This window comes from Crotalus tigris, unplaced genomic scaffold (assembly GCF_016545835.1).
Source record: "Crotalus tigris isolate CLP2741 ecotype Arizona unplaced genomic scaffold, ASM1654583v1 scf7180000021653.269924, whole genome shotgun sequence".
Taxonomy (NCBI): Eukaryota; Metazoa; Chordata; class Lepidosauria; order Squamata; family Viperidae; genus Crotalus; species Crotalus tigris.
The window spans coordinates 252,268-268,192 of record NW_024098615.1 but is presented as its reverse complement, the minus strand read 5'-3'; the positions used below and the strand labels follow the sequence as shown (position 1 = coordinate 268,192).

At 34.9% G+C, this 15,925-nt stretch overlaps 1 protein-coding gene across 1 annotated transcript; it reads left to right on the top strand.

Annotated features, from left to right (window-relative positions):
• Positions 1-7,401: 7,401 nt before the first annotated feature.
• Positions 7,402-14,806, top strand: LOC120296884 (delta and Notch-like epidermal growth factor-related receptor). Its single transcript, XM_039318921.1, has 5 exons — positions 7,402-7,621; positions 8,137-8,250; positions 9,768-9,899; positions 12,631-12,877; positions 13,762-14,806. Exons 1-5 carry the CDS (start codon positions 7,417-7,419, stop codon positions 13,871-13,873), a joined length of 810 nt encoding a protein of 269 aa, XP_039174855.1. The 5' UTR covers positions 7,402-7,416; the 3' UTR covers positions 13,874-14,806.
• Positions 14,807-15,925: the final 1,119 nt, after the last annotated feature.

Below are 15,925 nucleotides of genomic sequence, written 5' to 3'. Positions count from 1 at the left end.
CAATATCTAGTGCGGACCTTGTTAACCCGGGCGACATCCGAGCCGGTATGGCATTCTGAAATTTAACGTCTCACCATAGTTTTTATGGGAGAGACACTCTTGGTCTGACTCCTCTGATGAGACCTGTCCAGTATGGTTGAACCTCTGGCATAGCTCTCATCTTCCTCAGAGTACACAAGCCCCACAACCACGTCAAGGTAGTGCCTCACTGGGGGATTATTATTATTATTATTATTATTATTATTATTATTATTATTATTATTATTATATCTCCCCTTAAGAGCCAACGTGCACAGGTATAATAAGCAGTTAGATTACAGTGATGGAGAGCCCATCATCAAACACTGAGAGAAAATTCATACTGTATTGTTATGTTTTGAAAGCAGTGGAGAAGCTTTCTGTATTTTCAAAGGCTTTGGGTATTTTGAAAAATCTTTTGATCTGTGAACAACCCTTCATGTATAACAGAACTGTCAACCGTATCATAGCCTAAAGAACTTTCAGCTAGTGATATGAAGACCTATGCTGTACCTGTTCACTGTTACATACACAGATGGTTTGATTTTGAGCTGTAAGAAGCAGAAGCACTGTTATTTGAAGGCAAAAGTAAATGGCATCTCAGAAATGGAAACCAATGACAATATTTGACCTTTTTTTCCTGAAGTAAAAATCAAATATTTTTTTTAAAAAAATGCTGTCATGCAGAGCTACAATGCCTATATTATTTTTTTCTGCAAGTTTAATGCTGAGTAAATGCATAAGAAACAAAACACTGTGCTTAGAATGGAGCACAAACTACATACAGTACCTTATTTGCAGAATAATGAAATTTAAAAATGGCTGTGATGGCCAATATTGCTGAAGCTGTAGATTCATGTTAATATTTTTTCTCTGCAAATACATTCAGGTTCAGATATTGATTGTACCTTTGATGGCATTTTAAAAACAGATTTTTTTTCTTGCTAATCAACCTTTAAGAATATCAGAGATGGGGGAACTCCTATTGTCTCCTTGAAGCTTTGCCTTTTCCGTAGTCTGTTTCACAATAAGGTTTATCAGTACTTGATATCATCAATTTTATAATGCTTTCTATAACCCCTTTCAATTCATTGTGCTAATTAAAAACTCCCCCTTAATTTTCCTTGCTTACAGAAAGAAGATGCACCTTTCCCTAATAGCATGCCATTACATATTTTATTCCATGGCTTGTAGAAGCTATGATTGCTCAAAAAGCATTTGGGAAGTGGATTTTTGGGGAAAAAGTAGGATAATCTGAGCCATCCATCATATGCACCATGACTGATACTGTCATCATACTGATGGAATATCAAACTTATGATATCTTTGGTTTCAGCTGTCACAGGTGTGAACAGAAATATAAACTATATAATATATAATAGTTATATAATATAGTTATATATAAAATAGATAATAATATAGAATAACTATATAATAGTTTGTTATTACACATTTATGTCATTTGTAATATCCATGTCTATGTCACACTTCTGCAAATAGAAGGACCTATACAAAAATTACTAAAATGGATATGTCTTTTGAGGGTTTTTTAAATCACAGATTGCAAAGTGGGTGGTATGAAAAAGCTGATATGTGAATTGAAACAGATTTGTTACCTGCTGCAGGAAAAGATGTTAACTAGGTTTCAAGCCCAATTTGGTCACTAATGTTGCTTGACAGATGGATTGCCTGACAATGTAAGATTATTTAATACTTGCTAAAGGGAAGTTATGAAAAATGATTCAGAAGGTTTTTTGAAGATGTGAGACATACTGACAAATCTGTAATGTGTGTAACAGGTAAAAGATTTATTGCATGTCATGTAAAATAAGAAAGCCTTGATAGGAAGAAGACAGTAGAATGTATAGAATTGTGTTGTTAGGATGTAACTACTTGCCTATTATCTACCATGATTTCACTGAGGGATTTTCATATACATACTGTATATGTATGCATACACATACATACACACATACAATGACTGTTTGAAGAAGCTGCTAAACAAACTCATAAAGAACCATACTGATGAATATTCAGTGATGAACCAGCAGTTTAGAAATTAAATATTGTGACTGAATACTTTTTCTGGTCTTTCCTTCCACAACATATTTATTGCTGAATGAGCACCAAAGCTGGAATAAGATTTGCTTTTCAATGATTCTGGCAACTAAGCATAGCAGAATTTTAGTAATGCAAGAAAGAAATGAAATAATTGCACTTATATTGATTGTACTGTTACACATGGAGTAGGTCCCATTGGATTCAATGAGTTATTTTTGAATAGACACAGCATGATGAGACCACACTAATAAACTGTGATATGTGTTTTCCTACAATTACAATTCAATGATTTCTTAAAACGGACAGAAGGGAGTGTTAAAATACTTTCATTTTTATTTTATTTAGTCATTTTATATATTTCTTCAATCTAAAAAGACTGTTAACTGTTAATAACAACAATACCACCAAAGCAAAATCCTAACAGGATCAATCCAATTATCCCTAATTATCACAATCATCAAAACATTAAAGTATTGAACTGTGTCGAAAAATCATAATTAATTGCCTCTAAATGCCTTCCACAACAGTTTTAACTAATTTTCAGATGGAAATGAAAATTGGAAAATATATATGCCTCACAGAGGAGGCTGTTTCAAAAGAAGCGAGCAGAGCACCCTATTCCATATATTTACTATTGCACTTTGTGGCATTTGAGAATCCTCATGAGGCATTCTCTGTTCACTTTGACTGAATGGGCAGAATTTATTTGGGAAAGGTGTTCTGGTAGACACCCAGGCCCATATTATTGCCATAATATTATATGGCAATAATGGCAATGAAAGTACCCTGTACAGTAAATACAAAACTATTGGACTTTGTACCAACAGAAGTTTCTGGGTGGTCTGTAGGGTATTGCTTGTAAACTTCTCCAGGTGAGAGATGAGTTTGGCACATCACCTTCTAGGTAAAATCATAACTTGCATTCTAGTCAAGCTGGGCAAGGCCCTTCTGCCCATAGTCTCTACCAACACTTCTGAAAGGACCCATGAGTCCAAATTGCAACATATTCTCCAGTTCACCTTCCCTACTTTAGGGTTCAAGATGTGTAAAACCAAACTACATGGATCTTAGGATTAGCTCGCCTTCAGGTCTCCATATTGCACACCAAGTCAGCTTCTCGTCCACAGTTTTGTGGTGGATGGTGCTAGATTTATTGAAAATGTATTTGGATGCATACTGAACTTAGAGTTTATGTTTTTTCAAACTCTCTATCCTTGGAATGGGTATCTCCTGCCATATATCTTTCTGTCCACAGCTAATATTATCTTACCTTCTATCTTTGTCCCCTTAGCAAATTGTAAATCAGCTCCCCTTTCACAGGAAATGAAACACCAGACAATTATGCAAAGTGAATTCCACTTCATACTTCCACATGGCAGCTATTCTCAGTTGCAAAACTGCAATCCACTTCTATCTTCTTCAATAGCTTGTTAGAACAGCTGCTTCCTTGCATAGGACCTGCAGTTCTCATCCCCAAACCTCTTTCTTTCTTGCTTCTGTATGGGGCAACTTCATTCTATGTTCTCCCAACAAGCCACAGCCTCTTCAGATCTTGCCTGCCTTCTGAGGTACAGCTCTTTAGTTCTTCCAACTCTCCACCCCGAGCTCAGCTTTCTTCACTAATTGCCTTTTTAGTTGTTTCAATATTACAACGGTTCACTTTAATAGACACTAAGATAATTGTACCACCATTTGGGAAAATAACAAACACCTATTTGCTGCACTTGTAAAGTAAAACATAGAAGGTACAATAATAGGGCTGAAAGAGATGTTAGAGGTCTTCTTGTCCAACTCCTTGCTCAAGGCAGGAAGCCTTACCCCATCCTGGTCAAATGATTGTCCAGTCTATTTTTGAAAACCTCCAGGGAGCACCCACAACTCTAGAAGGCAAGCTATTCCAATGATTAATTGTTCTCTACTTCTAGGTTGGCTTTCTCTTTAACAAGCTTCCACTTATAACTTCTGGTACTTTGGAATGTAAATCAATCCCTTCTTCTCTTTGGCAGCCCTCAAGTACTAGAGACAATTATCATGTTCTCCTAATCCTTCTCTTTGAACAGCTAGAACCGTGGTGGCGAACCTATGGCACGCGTGCCACAGGTGGCACACAGAGCCCTCTCTGAGGGCACATGTGCCATCACCCCAGTCCTAGGCTTTCAACTGGGTTTTATAAAACCTTTTCACTTTACGCCTCCGCCACCGTATGCAAAAAAAAAAAAAAAAAAAAGGTTCAATCAGTCAATTTCTCATGGGGAAAAAAAAGATCTCGTAAAGTTGGAATTGATTGATTGAACTTTTAGTCCCACCTAGTCTGCCGTTACCACCGCAACCACGCCCACCCAATTGGCCACACTCACCCAATGGGCCACATCCACCCAATGGGCCACACCCACCCGGCACCCGACGATACATAAGTGGGTTGCAGTTGGGCACTGGGTCTCTAAAAGGTTCGCCATCACTGAGCTAGAGTGATTAAACAAACACACCTTAGCCACTCTGTTGCCATCTTGTTATCAACCAAATTTTCCTGCAATATTTATTGTGTATCCAGTAAACAAAAGAACAGTAAAATGTGAATGAATTTATAGTTCTAGTCATGCAATCAGTCAAAGGCATGCTGTATGTGGTCAGGGACATGCATATTCTGTGAACAACCTGTACTTTCATTTCTTCAGGGCCTCTAACCTCTTTTCTATAAATCTGTGCTTGAAGGCCGAGGAGAAATTTTGGGTCTTTTCTGTCATGTGTGCAAATATTTCTTCTGTTTTTCCTCCCAAAGGCAGAATTGTACTGTTATAATTGAAAGCAGAGGTCTATGCGAACATTATTGTACAAAGGAAAGGGTTAGGACCGCTCTGAATTTTTAAAATTTCTTGGAAGATCTCTGTTAAAACTCTTCTTAACCCAGCTGGAAAAGTTTGTTTTTTTAAAAAAAACTCCAGTACTTTAAAGTTTTATGGAGGAAAAAAGTCCTTTGCATTTCATCTGTGGTTACATTTCATATTGGTTTTGCAATTGGGTTGAAAAGATCAGGATTCAGTTTCTTTGTAACAGAGGAATATATATACTTTTGTGACCTCTTTTCTTGAAAAAAAATGTAATATGGTGAAGACGCCCTCTGGTGGAGAGAAAAAGGCATTTCTATTGATGTAACATGTGATCTATGTCCAGTTGCCCTATAAAAACTGACTTGCTTGTATTCAAAATTAGTATTTGTTAAATAAGTAACAGTTTTCTAAGAGCAAAATCTTGATCCAGTCAAAATAATTGAGATAGATATAATATGAACTGCATTAAGAATATTTTGTAGTGTTTAATCCGTAAATAGGAAATCAAGATAGAATTAAATAGTTATTCTCTGCTTCTTCTTCTCTAGAATTACATAGTTTCTATTAAAGGGCCCAGAGTGCAGCTATGTATATATTCTATGTAAGGCAGGCAGTGCCTTACATAGGCCCCAATGACCATCATATTACTAGATTCATACTATATCTGTACTATAAAAATAAACACTTGGATTTTTGCTGATTTTTAAGACAAGGAACTCCGTTTACTTTTCTGCCCAAGATTCCTCTTGCTCTTCAGAATTTCACTTGAAATCGGTAGGATAATGATCATGAAAAGTATAAATTATTTTGTTCTTCAATGCATATCCATAGTCCAACATTCCACTCATAGATTGAGGTTTCAGGTGGCTTAAAAGGACTGCTAATTATTTTTTTCTTCAGATAAGATGTTAGTGGTAGAGAATAACAAGTAAAAACATTTTATATCAATTGTCCTATATCAGTAACAGGACAGTCTAATTAATATTGAATTAATTATACAAAAAGATTTTATCTCAAGTCTGTGGTAAGAGGAGAAGAGTACAAAATAAAAAGAAATCTAATATATTCTCCTTCTCTTCCTCCTCCATCCTTATCATATCCATATTGGTATCCAGAGAGTCTACTTTCATTATAGGAGCTACTAATTTCTTTCCTGGTTTCTCTAGGGGGTATCCTAATATAAAGAAATCGCTTTGAGGAATAGAATTTGTAGGATTGTGCATCTATTTTTAGGTATAATTGGGAGAATGGAGTGGATTGGTGATCTCTGTGCACATCTGTGTACAATTGCACTGGGGGCTCATTTTAATTCAGTCCATGTTTACTGAAGAAAAATACATTATACCACTGTATTTATTGATAGTGGTGGTTTCACATTTTAGGTGCAAAATATCTTGCATGAATGATATGTGTGGAATATGAAAGATCTACTCATTTAAATATACACAATGACCAGGAGCTGAAATCTAATATCCATTAAGTGCAATGACAGCCACAATTCATCTGTAATGTCAGCTGCACAAAAAAAGCTAGCAAGAAAATCCTGAACTAAACTGATAAAGATATGATTGTGCTACTATAATGGTTAGTCAGTGTTGCTCCAATATATTATTACCTTCACTATATTACTCTGGATAAATTATACTTATCTCACAAACCACAGCTGAGTTCACATGGCATACAGTAATGCTTTGGGTGATGTGTAAACATAGCCAATATGTGGTGGAAAATAAAAATACTTTCTAGTATTAAAAAAAATAATTTGACCTACTTCAGACATCATGCTAGTGAAGCTTCCTTAGATATGATTTCTTGAATAAATCATGATTGCCTGAGTTCACACAATGTTTGCCACAAATCATGTTTCATTAATTACAGTGCCTAGCTGCATAAAGCATGTTAACTCATAGGCAGACAAACCACATTGTGGTTTAATGTGATATAAGAACTCAAGTCTATGAATGTGCAATCAGCATAGTTTATTGAGCTGTGATATTGTATGCTCACTGAAATTTGTTCAAACACATTAGTAACACTTTCTGAACTGTGAAATAGCTTTCCTGCTTCTTCTATTCACCATTGACCTATTGTACAATGGTACAATGGAAACTGTACATTCATGTTTCCCTGCCCTTATCTGCCTTAAGGATGAGAATACTTGACTATGAATCTTTATGTACATTTAAACATTCTCCATTAAATTATATGTTGATGTGAGAGCTAATTTTAATATAAAGCAATGTCACTATGATTTCTGCATACTTCACATTATGTCAATTGCAATGAAAGAATGATTTCTGCAAAAATATTATTTCATTAGAAACTGAATAGTCTCTGATTTCTAATAAAGCTTGTGAGGTTTTTCTTTAAGGGATAAATGTATTTATGGCTATTTAACATATAAAATAGACAAGAATATCTATTTAAGGTCCAAAACTTTTAATGTCCATTCAAAAGTATTCTAAAGCTATATCTGGGCATTTTACTAAATAGAATTTTCATCTCATTTATGAGAGGAACTCTACCATTTTCTGACAAACACATTTGTAGCCTATATTCTTTTTTTTTTTTTCTTTCTGTTGTGCTTTTAGGTTATCATGGTCTTTACTGTGAGGAGGAATATAATGAGTGTCTTTCAGCCCCTTGTCAGAATGGAGCTACCTGCCGAGACCTTGTCAATAGCTATGACTGTGTATGTCTTCCTGAGTATGAAGGTGAGCAATGTTATATTTTAGTAGAAACAGATTTATAGATTACTGTAAATCGCCTAATAAATATATGTGCATAATTTAAATATCACCATTCGCCAGATAAATCTTTTTGTGAACATTTCAGACTCTAGTACTAAACAGATTTGGATGGAATAGCATTTTCCCCTTAGACTATTATACTAGTGGCCTAAATTAACAATGGTAAATTGATAATTGTGTCGACTTTGGAACACAATTAATGAAATTTTCTGATTAGGACAAAGATTGCTCTTTGACCTAAAAAGAAAATCATTTCAAATGGAGAGTAGCAATTGAATGTGCAAATAGAAGCAGTTTGTTATTCAGTTTGTCATTATAGTTTTTAAAAATGAATAGATAAATGTGTATATATCTAGTTGAGCAGTCTATGTGCATATATTATGTTTGCCACAAAAAATAAAGGAAAAAAACAAAGACTTTTGAAAGCTGATCAAAAAGAGCAAGGAAATACTAAATAATTTTTCATCTGTTATTCTCAGGAAAACACTGTGAATTATACAAAGATCCTTGTGTAAACATCAGCTGTCAGAATGGTGGGACTTGTGACAGTGAAGGGCTAAATGCTACCTGTATCTGTGCACCTGGATTTACAGGTACAGTTTTTGAAAATTGCACAATATGCAGAGATAATTATAAAAATGCAGGAGTAAAGTAAATGTAAAATATATTAATTTGCACCTGCACTATTTATTATTCCAACAAATTGGTAGGCAGTTTAGATAACTACCTTATTCTGAACTAAAAGAAACATAGTAATAACCATATTCATGATGTTTTTATTCATATGGTAGAAAGTATATGAAAGTGAGAAGATCTTCCATAAAGGGAACTCAATTAAGGATGCCATTTACAACTGTATCCTTTTATTTATTTATGCTAACTGATTCTTTAATTTCTTTCTGATTGTTTGGCATATTTACTGCTTCACAATTCTGGGTTGATTCAGATTTGGGTAAGGTTTTTTTTTGTATAAGGGGAAAGGATAGTACTTTGGCACATGTTTCAAAGTACAGGTAGTCCTCAACTTACAAGCATTTGTTTAGTGATTGCTCAAAGTTACAGTGTCACTGAAGAAAGTGGCTTACAACTTAACATCAGAAATTCTGGCGCCAGTTTGAGTCGTAAGTTGAGAACTACCTGTATCAAAAATATAAGGAATCCAACCACAAGATTTCTACTACCATGTCTGTTTTGGTCCTTTAAAACATCATCCTTGAAACTCGAGTTTTACAGAGAAACTTACTAAACCTAACAGTCCTGTGGTGACTAGACGTTATAGGACAGTGATGGCGAACCTTTTAGAGACCGAGTGCCCAAACTGCAACCCAAAACCCACTTATGCATCGTCGGATGCCGGGTGGATGTGGCCCATTGGGTGGGTGTGGCCCATTGGATGGGCGTGGCTGCAGTAGTAACAGCAGACTGGGTGGGACTAAAAAGTTCAATCAATCAATTCCAACTTTGCAAGATTTTTTTTTCCTGAGAAGTTGAAATTGACTGATGGATTGAACCTTTTTTTTTGTACACAGAGGCAGAGGCCTAAAGCAAAAAGGTTTTATAAAACCCAGCTGAAGGCCTAGGACTGGGGCGACGGCTCTGAGTGCCACCTCTGGCACCCGTGCCATAGGTTCACCACCACTGTTATAGGAAATGCAACCAATACAACTGAACAACACCATTCTGGGAAAAATGTTTCAGAAATTAATTTTCTAGAATAAATCTTTCTACTTCAGAATTCTTTTGAGCAAATTCTGTTGAAACAGACATTTTCAAAAGAAACTTTGTTCTGATTACAGTAATCTTAATTCATTCCAGCTTTTTTTTAGAAGTTTGATTGCTTTGCTGTGCATATTTTTGGCTTTCTTGTCATTGTTATTGTTTTAATCTCCTATGCAACCCTGGGGATATCTTGGACTGTTGTTTTGGAAGCCAATAATATGAAATGAAGGTGATAGCTGACAAAAAGAAGAATACAGGTGAAATTGCTTCCAACAAGAAATAGATATACAAATTGAAATGATATAGAAAGATATAGATATAGAAGGAGATCATGTATACTATTTTACTTCTACAGTTGCAATAGAAAACTGTCTTTCTTACCTGTTTTAAGGTGAAGAATGTGACATCAACATAAATGACTGTGAGAGTAACCCTTGTCGCCATGGAGGACTGTGCATAGACCAATCTAATGGATATAGTTGCCATTGTCCACGTGGATGGGTTGGTGCAAACTGTGAAATACGTAAGTGTATTTATTACTACTCATAGTACATTGAACCACAGAAATATTGTTTTTATGCAACATATTTATTTTAGTATTTAATCAAATAGAGTTAGCAGAAGTAATAATAATGTCATAGCAAGAAACTCTGCACAGTATGTCTTCCATAATACCATAACTACTTCTTTACAGACTTCATGTCTGAATGTAGTTGAAATTCCTGAAGATTTGGAAAAGGCTTTCCTACAAAATTATAATTCCAGACATTTAATGCAGTTTTTTTAAATAATAGTAAGTAGCAAATACTTACAAGAAAGCATGTGTGGATCATGACAATGTTGGAATAGTCTGTCTAATCTAATTTATGTTAAGCTTCCAGGAACCACTGCTAGAAATATCCTGGGAATGCATATTTTATTGTCTGCCCAGCTTTTTAATAGCTGAGATTGGCTTTTTATTCCATGCATATGGAAAAACTATAAAGTGATACCCTTTTAGAGTTGTGTCTGCTTTTATGGATTTCTTTTTAATTTTATTTATTCATAGGATATTATAAATGGGAGATGTAGTGTTGGTATATAAACTATAGGTAGTTTGCAAGTGACTTCAATTAAATCAGTTCATCAATTAACAATTAAAGCAAAATTGTCCTGTAAATTGCTTAGACATTTTAGTATGTGTTGAAAAGCACCCACTCTTGCTGAGATTTAAAAGAACCACATAACTTTTTATGAGATGATATTAAATTAAAAAATAGAATCTTTTCCAGTTTTTTTGCTTATGATTTATACAAAGAAACTAATCCACTTGTGATTTTCATCACACAATTATGGCACATATTTTCAGATCTATATACTATTAAAATTCTAATACCTGTTTATTTGTAACCTTCAATTGGTTAAAATTGGGTATGGGGCATGGGTCCTGGCATTCTGCAAGTTAGCCTCCACAGGTCATGTATGGTGCATTTGGACATTCTCTTATGCATGTCTCCTTTACAACCTGCTTTCTACCATTTGGGAGTGATGTCTAGTTTTCAAGAGAAGGAAAACATAAAAGTTAATGTAAATAAAAAGAGATAAGAATTGTGCTGTTGGCTATAGATTTTATAATGAATACCTGAATGTTCAGATGAACTGAATAGAAATAGCTCATCTTTTCCCATATTACCCTGTTGATAAATAGAACAAATGAATTAAGTACCTCATCCTCAATCCATGTTTACTACTGGGTATGGTATGAAAAGCTTGAGGAACTCTCTTGTTCATAAAATTCATTCTTCCATGCTGCTGTGTTCTAAGAAATGACATGTAGTAGTCGTTCATCTTCACATCATCAGTTCTGTGGCTGATGATGTGCATTATTTATTTTTGAGTATGTTTGAACCAAAGAATAAACCAATATTCTACATATGTTTTTCCTAACTCACCTGGATTTAACAGGTAAAAGGCCATTAATTCCTCCATAGTGTGATTAATATGGGAAGGCTTAGAAAAAATATATTTGTAGTAGTGTAGTATTTATATTAGGTTTTGTTAGCATCTGGGGCATAGTTAAGGTTGTTTTTTTATTTCTAATGTATGTTTTGTTATGAGCCTGGAAACTATCCAAGGGTGAATGACAATTTATTTCAGTGATAGACAATAGGCTGACTGACAGCTGGATTTAATATCCTGAGTCATAAAATAATCCTTGAAAAATGCATTCTATGCAGTGCTTCAGTATTATGCATTGTAATGACAATATTAGGCAACTTGTAAGAAAGGGATAGATTGCTGGGACCATATGCCTTTATTGCCTATTGAAGCTGATCTTCTCTAATAGCAAACAGTTCAAAACCTTAGTTTAATCCAATATTTAAAAAACTTCACAAGTTTAATATAGATAACAAATAACAGTGAGATGTAGCCCAAAAGGGAACATTACTTTATTTGAGCTACTCTTCGACCTATCAGATTCATTCCTGGCAGATAAGAAAGAACAAGAAATGCAAATACAGTATTAATTGGAAAGTAGTCTGAATGGATACCAAATCCAATAATTGTCTTGGGCCAAAGGTCACTTTTAAACTTGTGTGGACAAACCATACACGTACACGTTTGCAGGAGAAGCTGTTTCAGTGATACTGAAATCATGATGTGAGAAATTGTCCACTTTATTTAGGAATAACCAAGTAAAGGTGGACAAAGTCGGTGTTTCAGTGGCAGAGGAGGCAAAAGAATATGCATTTCGTAATACAAATAGTCCTTGACTTTAACAAACATTCAGAGTTATAATGGCACTGAAAATATGACTTACAACCAGTTCTATAATGGGTAATGTAGCATCCCCATGGATAGATGTTCCTAGTTCAGGCACTTGGCAACCAGTGTGTATTTACAATGGTTGCAGCATCCCAGGATCATGAAATCTCCATTTGCGACATTCTTAGCCAGTTTCCAACAAGCAAAGTCAATGGGGGAAGCTGGAGTCATTTAATGACTGCAATTCACTTAACAACTGCAGTGATTTGCTTGTGGCAAAAGAGGACATAAAATTGGGTGTGATTCACTTAACAATTGCTTAGCAATTCTGATTCCAATTGTGGTCCTAAATTAAGGACTACCTGTAGTTCTTGCTAGCTTTGTAGACCTGTATGCAGATTAGAATGCCTTCAAAAGAAGGAGCAGAGAGTAAAGTGAAATGTGCTTTTTGTGCCATAAGGAAATGGAAGTGCTATTAATACCATAATTGTTCCTTTTCACTCTTCTAGATCTACAATGGAAATCAGGGCATGTGGCTGAGAGTCTGACAAATATGCCTCGGCATTCTCTGTATATCATTATTGGAGCCCTGTGTGTTGCATTTGTCCTGATGTTGATCATTCTCATTGTGGGGATCTGTCGCATCAGTCGTATTGAATACCAAGGTTCATCTAGGCCGGCCTATGAAGAATTCTACAACTGCAGGAGCATTGACAGTGATTTCAGTAGTGCTATTGCTTCTATCCGACATGCCAGGTATGCTTGGGGGAAACAAAATCCCCTTTTTGACAAAACAGCAAGTTAGGTGGGAAACCAGTTCATGCTGTAAGAAACAGCCTCAATGATAGAGTGCTTCTGCACACAAACATTTTGAGGGATGAAAAAAAAGTATGTTAGTGAATAAGCCTATACTACTGTCTGTAGTCTGAGTTCTGTCTATCTGCCTTTGGCTTATACAAGCTTTTTAATATATAATCTATCTTCTGCAATTTGGGAGCCACATCACATGATATGCAGGTCATTTGTGATTGGTTAATATTATTTTCCTAATGCATATACACTCAGGAACAAAATATTATTTTCCTAATGTATACACATTCAGGCACAAACATATTCATATGGCCAAGCAGTAGTTAAATAAAAAAAATATAACCATTAAATCACTATAGAGTAACATTTTATTCCTATATATCTTTAATATACAAGCCTAGGTTATAAACCTCAGCCTAATGAAATTAGTCTGTTTCCAGCTTGGTTGACTCTACCTGAGATTACTCACTTTCAAGCTACTAGGTGGGCAGGATCTGGAGTGAATGACAGGAGCTCATCCCATCACATAGCACCACTTGAGTCTTGAATACAGGTTTGCTGATTGTCAGTTCTAACCATGTGAGCCCCTACATTCCACTTGCCTAAGGTAGAACTAGAATTTATGGATGCCTGATGCCTTAACCGCTAAGCAAAACTGTATGTGTGTGTGTGTGTGTATGTGGTTAGGAGAAGTACAAAATTTATATATATTGGAGGTATTTTTTTTCAAAGCGTGATTTTTAGAATCTCACCCTGCCAGGAAGATAGATGTTTTTATCTGTGTTACTCCACTATGACTTCTGTCTCCACTTACTTTTTTTGAATTTTAGATTTGGAAAGAAATCTCGCCCTGCAATGTATGATGCAACTCCAATTGCTTATGAAGATTACAGCCCTGATGACAAGCCTCTGGTTACACTGATTAAAACAAAAGATTTGTAATCTATTTAACAGTCGTTTTGGGGGAGGGGATTATTTTTCAAAAGGATGGGCTACTGAATTAATTCAATATTTTTAAGATGAAGCAAGTGTATGAAAATTAAAATGTTTAGCTGCTCCAGAATTTTCTGTAGATTATTTAAGAACAGGTTTTTCTGCAGCTTTTTGTTTGAAGGGAATATTTTAAACTGAATTTGTGAAATTTATTCTTTCTCTTTTACTGTACTTCAGCATTAGAAACTCTAATCTTAACAGTAGTGTGTTGTTGCTTTTACCAATCTCAGATGAGTACAGGCAGAGTATGATATGTTAAGCAATGAAAATTTCTCCTTAATGTAACAGTGGCAGCATTCTTAGTAGACTTAGGAAAAATGTAAAACTTGATATATTCATTATTGAAAAATGAAGTCCGAAATGTTTGTGTTTGTGAAAAGGAATTTAGTAAAAATTATTATTCTTAAACTGAATGAATTAGCTTTCTCCCTCTTTTGTGCATGGATAATCTTTCTGTATTATGTTCCTGAAACCTGCTAAAATTTGGCCTTGAGTTGGTGTTTGTCATTTTTGTAATGATATTCAAGATAAGCATTGTAAAAATAATCTATCATTGAAGTGCCTATTAAGGCAAAAAAGGGGTTGTTCCTGTTGCTTTGAAATTAATTACAGTTGATTTCATAATGCTGAGGATTAGATCTTTGAATTGGAATTATATTTTCTTTAAAAAGTCCAGGTTTTTTTAATAGTGCGAGTAAACAAAACATAATTTGAACAGTTTGTCTCTCAAATGTTAACGTAAATTACAATATGATGTAATTCTCATACTGCATCTTAATTTACACATGTGGGATTTTTGTGGCTCTATTTGACTGCTTATCTGTTTCAAGATTTTTGCTCATTTCAAAGAATATTGAATAAATGTGACCAATTCAAGTGGCAGCTCATTTTGTTTTACTGTTATGATTAGTGAGTGCCCTTGAATGTAAGCCATATGCCTTATAATTATAATGTAAACCAGTCATGATGTCTTCAGAACCAGTACTATTTTATTTACATATTTTGAACATTTTCATATGTAATATATTTTTGGTTTATATAGTGTGGAGTTGGCTCATATTGTTTGTAATATGAGAAACTGCCATTTAGCACAAGTGTGGATTTTGAACACAATATAATCATGTGACAGGGACTGTTTTCCTTCATGTCAAAACAAGACCTCCAGATGCACAACTTTCATTTTCTGCTATATTTTTCTTCTCTTTCTTTCTACATACATATTTCCTGCTGAATTGTGTTTTTTTCTGTGTTTCAAAATATTTAATGTATAATAGTTAAGTATGCCCAAGGTAGTTACATTTTATTAAGGTGGGAAGGTCTTTGAGTAATTGTCATCTACCCATTATTTTTGGATATCTAAAATATTCAGGATGAATGGACCAGATGCCCAGAATGTAGTGGTTGTTATAGAGAGCAGTACCTTCTTGGTATGTTTAATTTTATAGATAAGATGAGTTGAAAGCACTTGGAGGGCATTGCATTAGGGATAGAACAGTGGTAAAAGACAAAAGTTTACATCTCAGAGGAAGATCAAGAGCAGTAGGGAGAGAAAGTAAAGCCAGCAGGAAGGAGAGAGATAGTAATTGAATATAAATAATCAAAGATTCTCGTCTCTATGTATTGATTAATACAGGATAATCCATAGGATGTTGTTTCACTAGCATCCTCACCTTATTTCTCAGTTGCAGCTGAAGTGGGACTATAAGTGGAATACAAATATATTGTATTTTTAGTAAAATAATTGCAGAGAGTCATGGTCAGAGACATCTGCTGGAATCCTAAGTAGACAACTGCCAACTGAAGTAGACAGCATGGATCAGATGGAACAGTTTTAGGACATAATTATACCAATATATCATTTCTAAAAGCTACATAACAATTCCAAATGTCATTTCTGTATCATTATCACTCTGTTGTGGAGGTGAAGAAAACTGCTACTCAGTATGTTCATGGCTGTGATTTGTGTTACTCGAAAGCCTCAAGCAATGTACATATGTATAT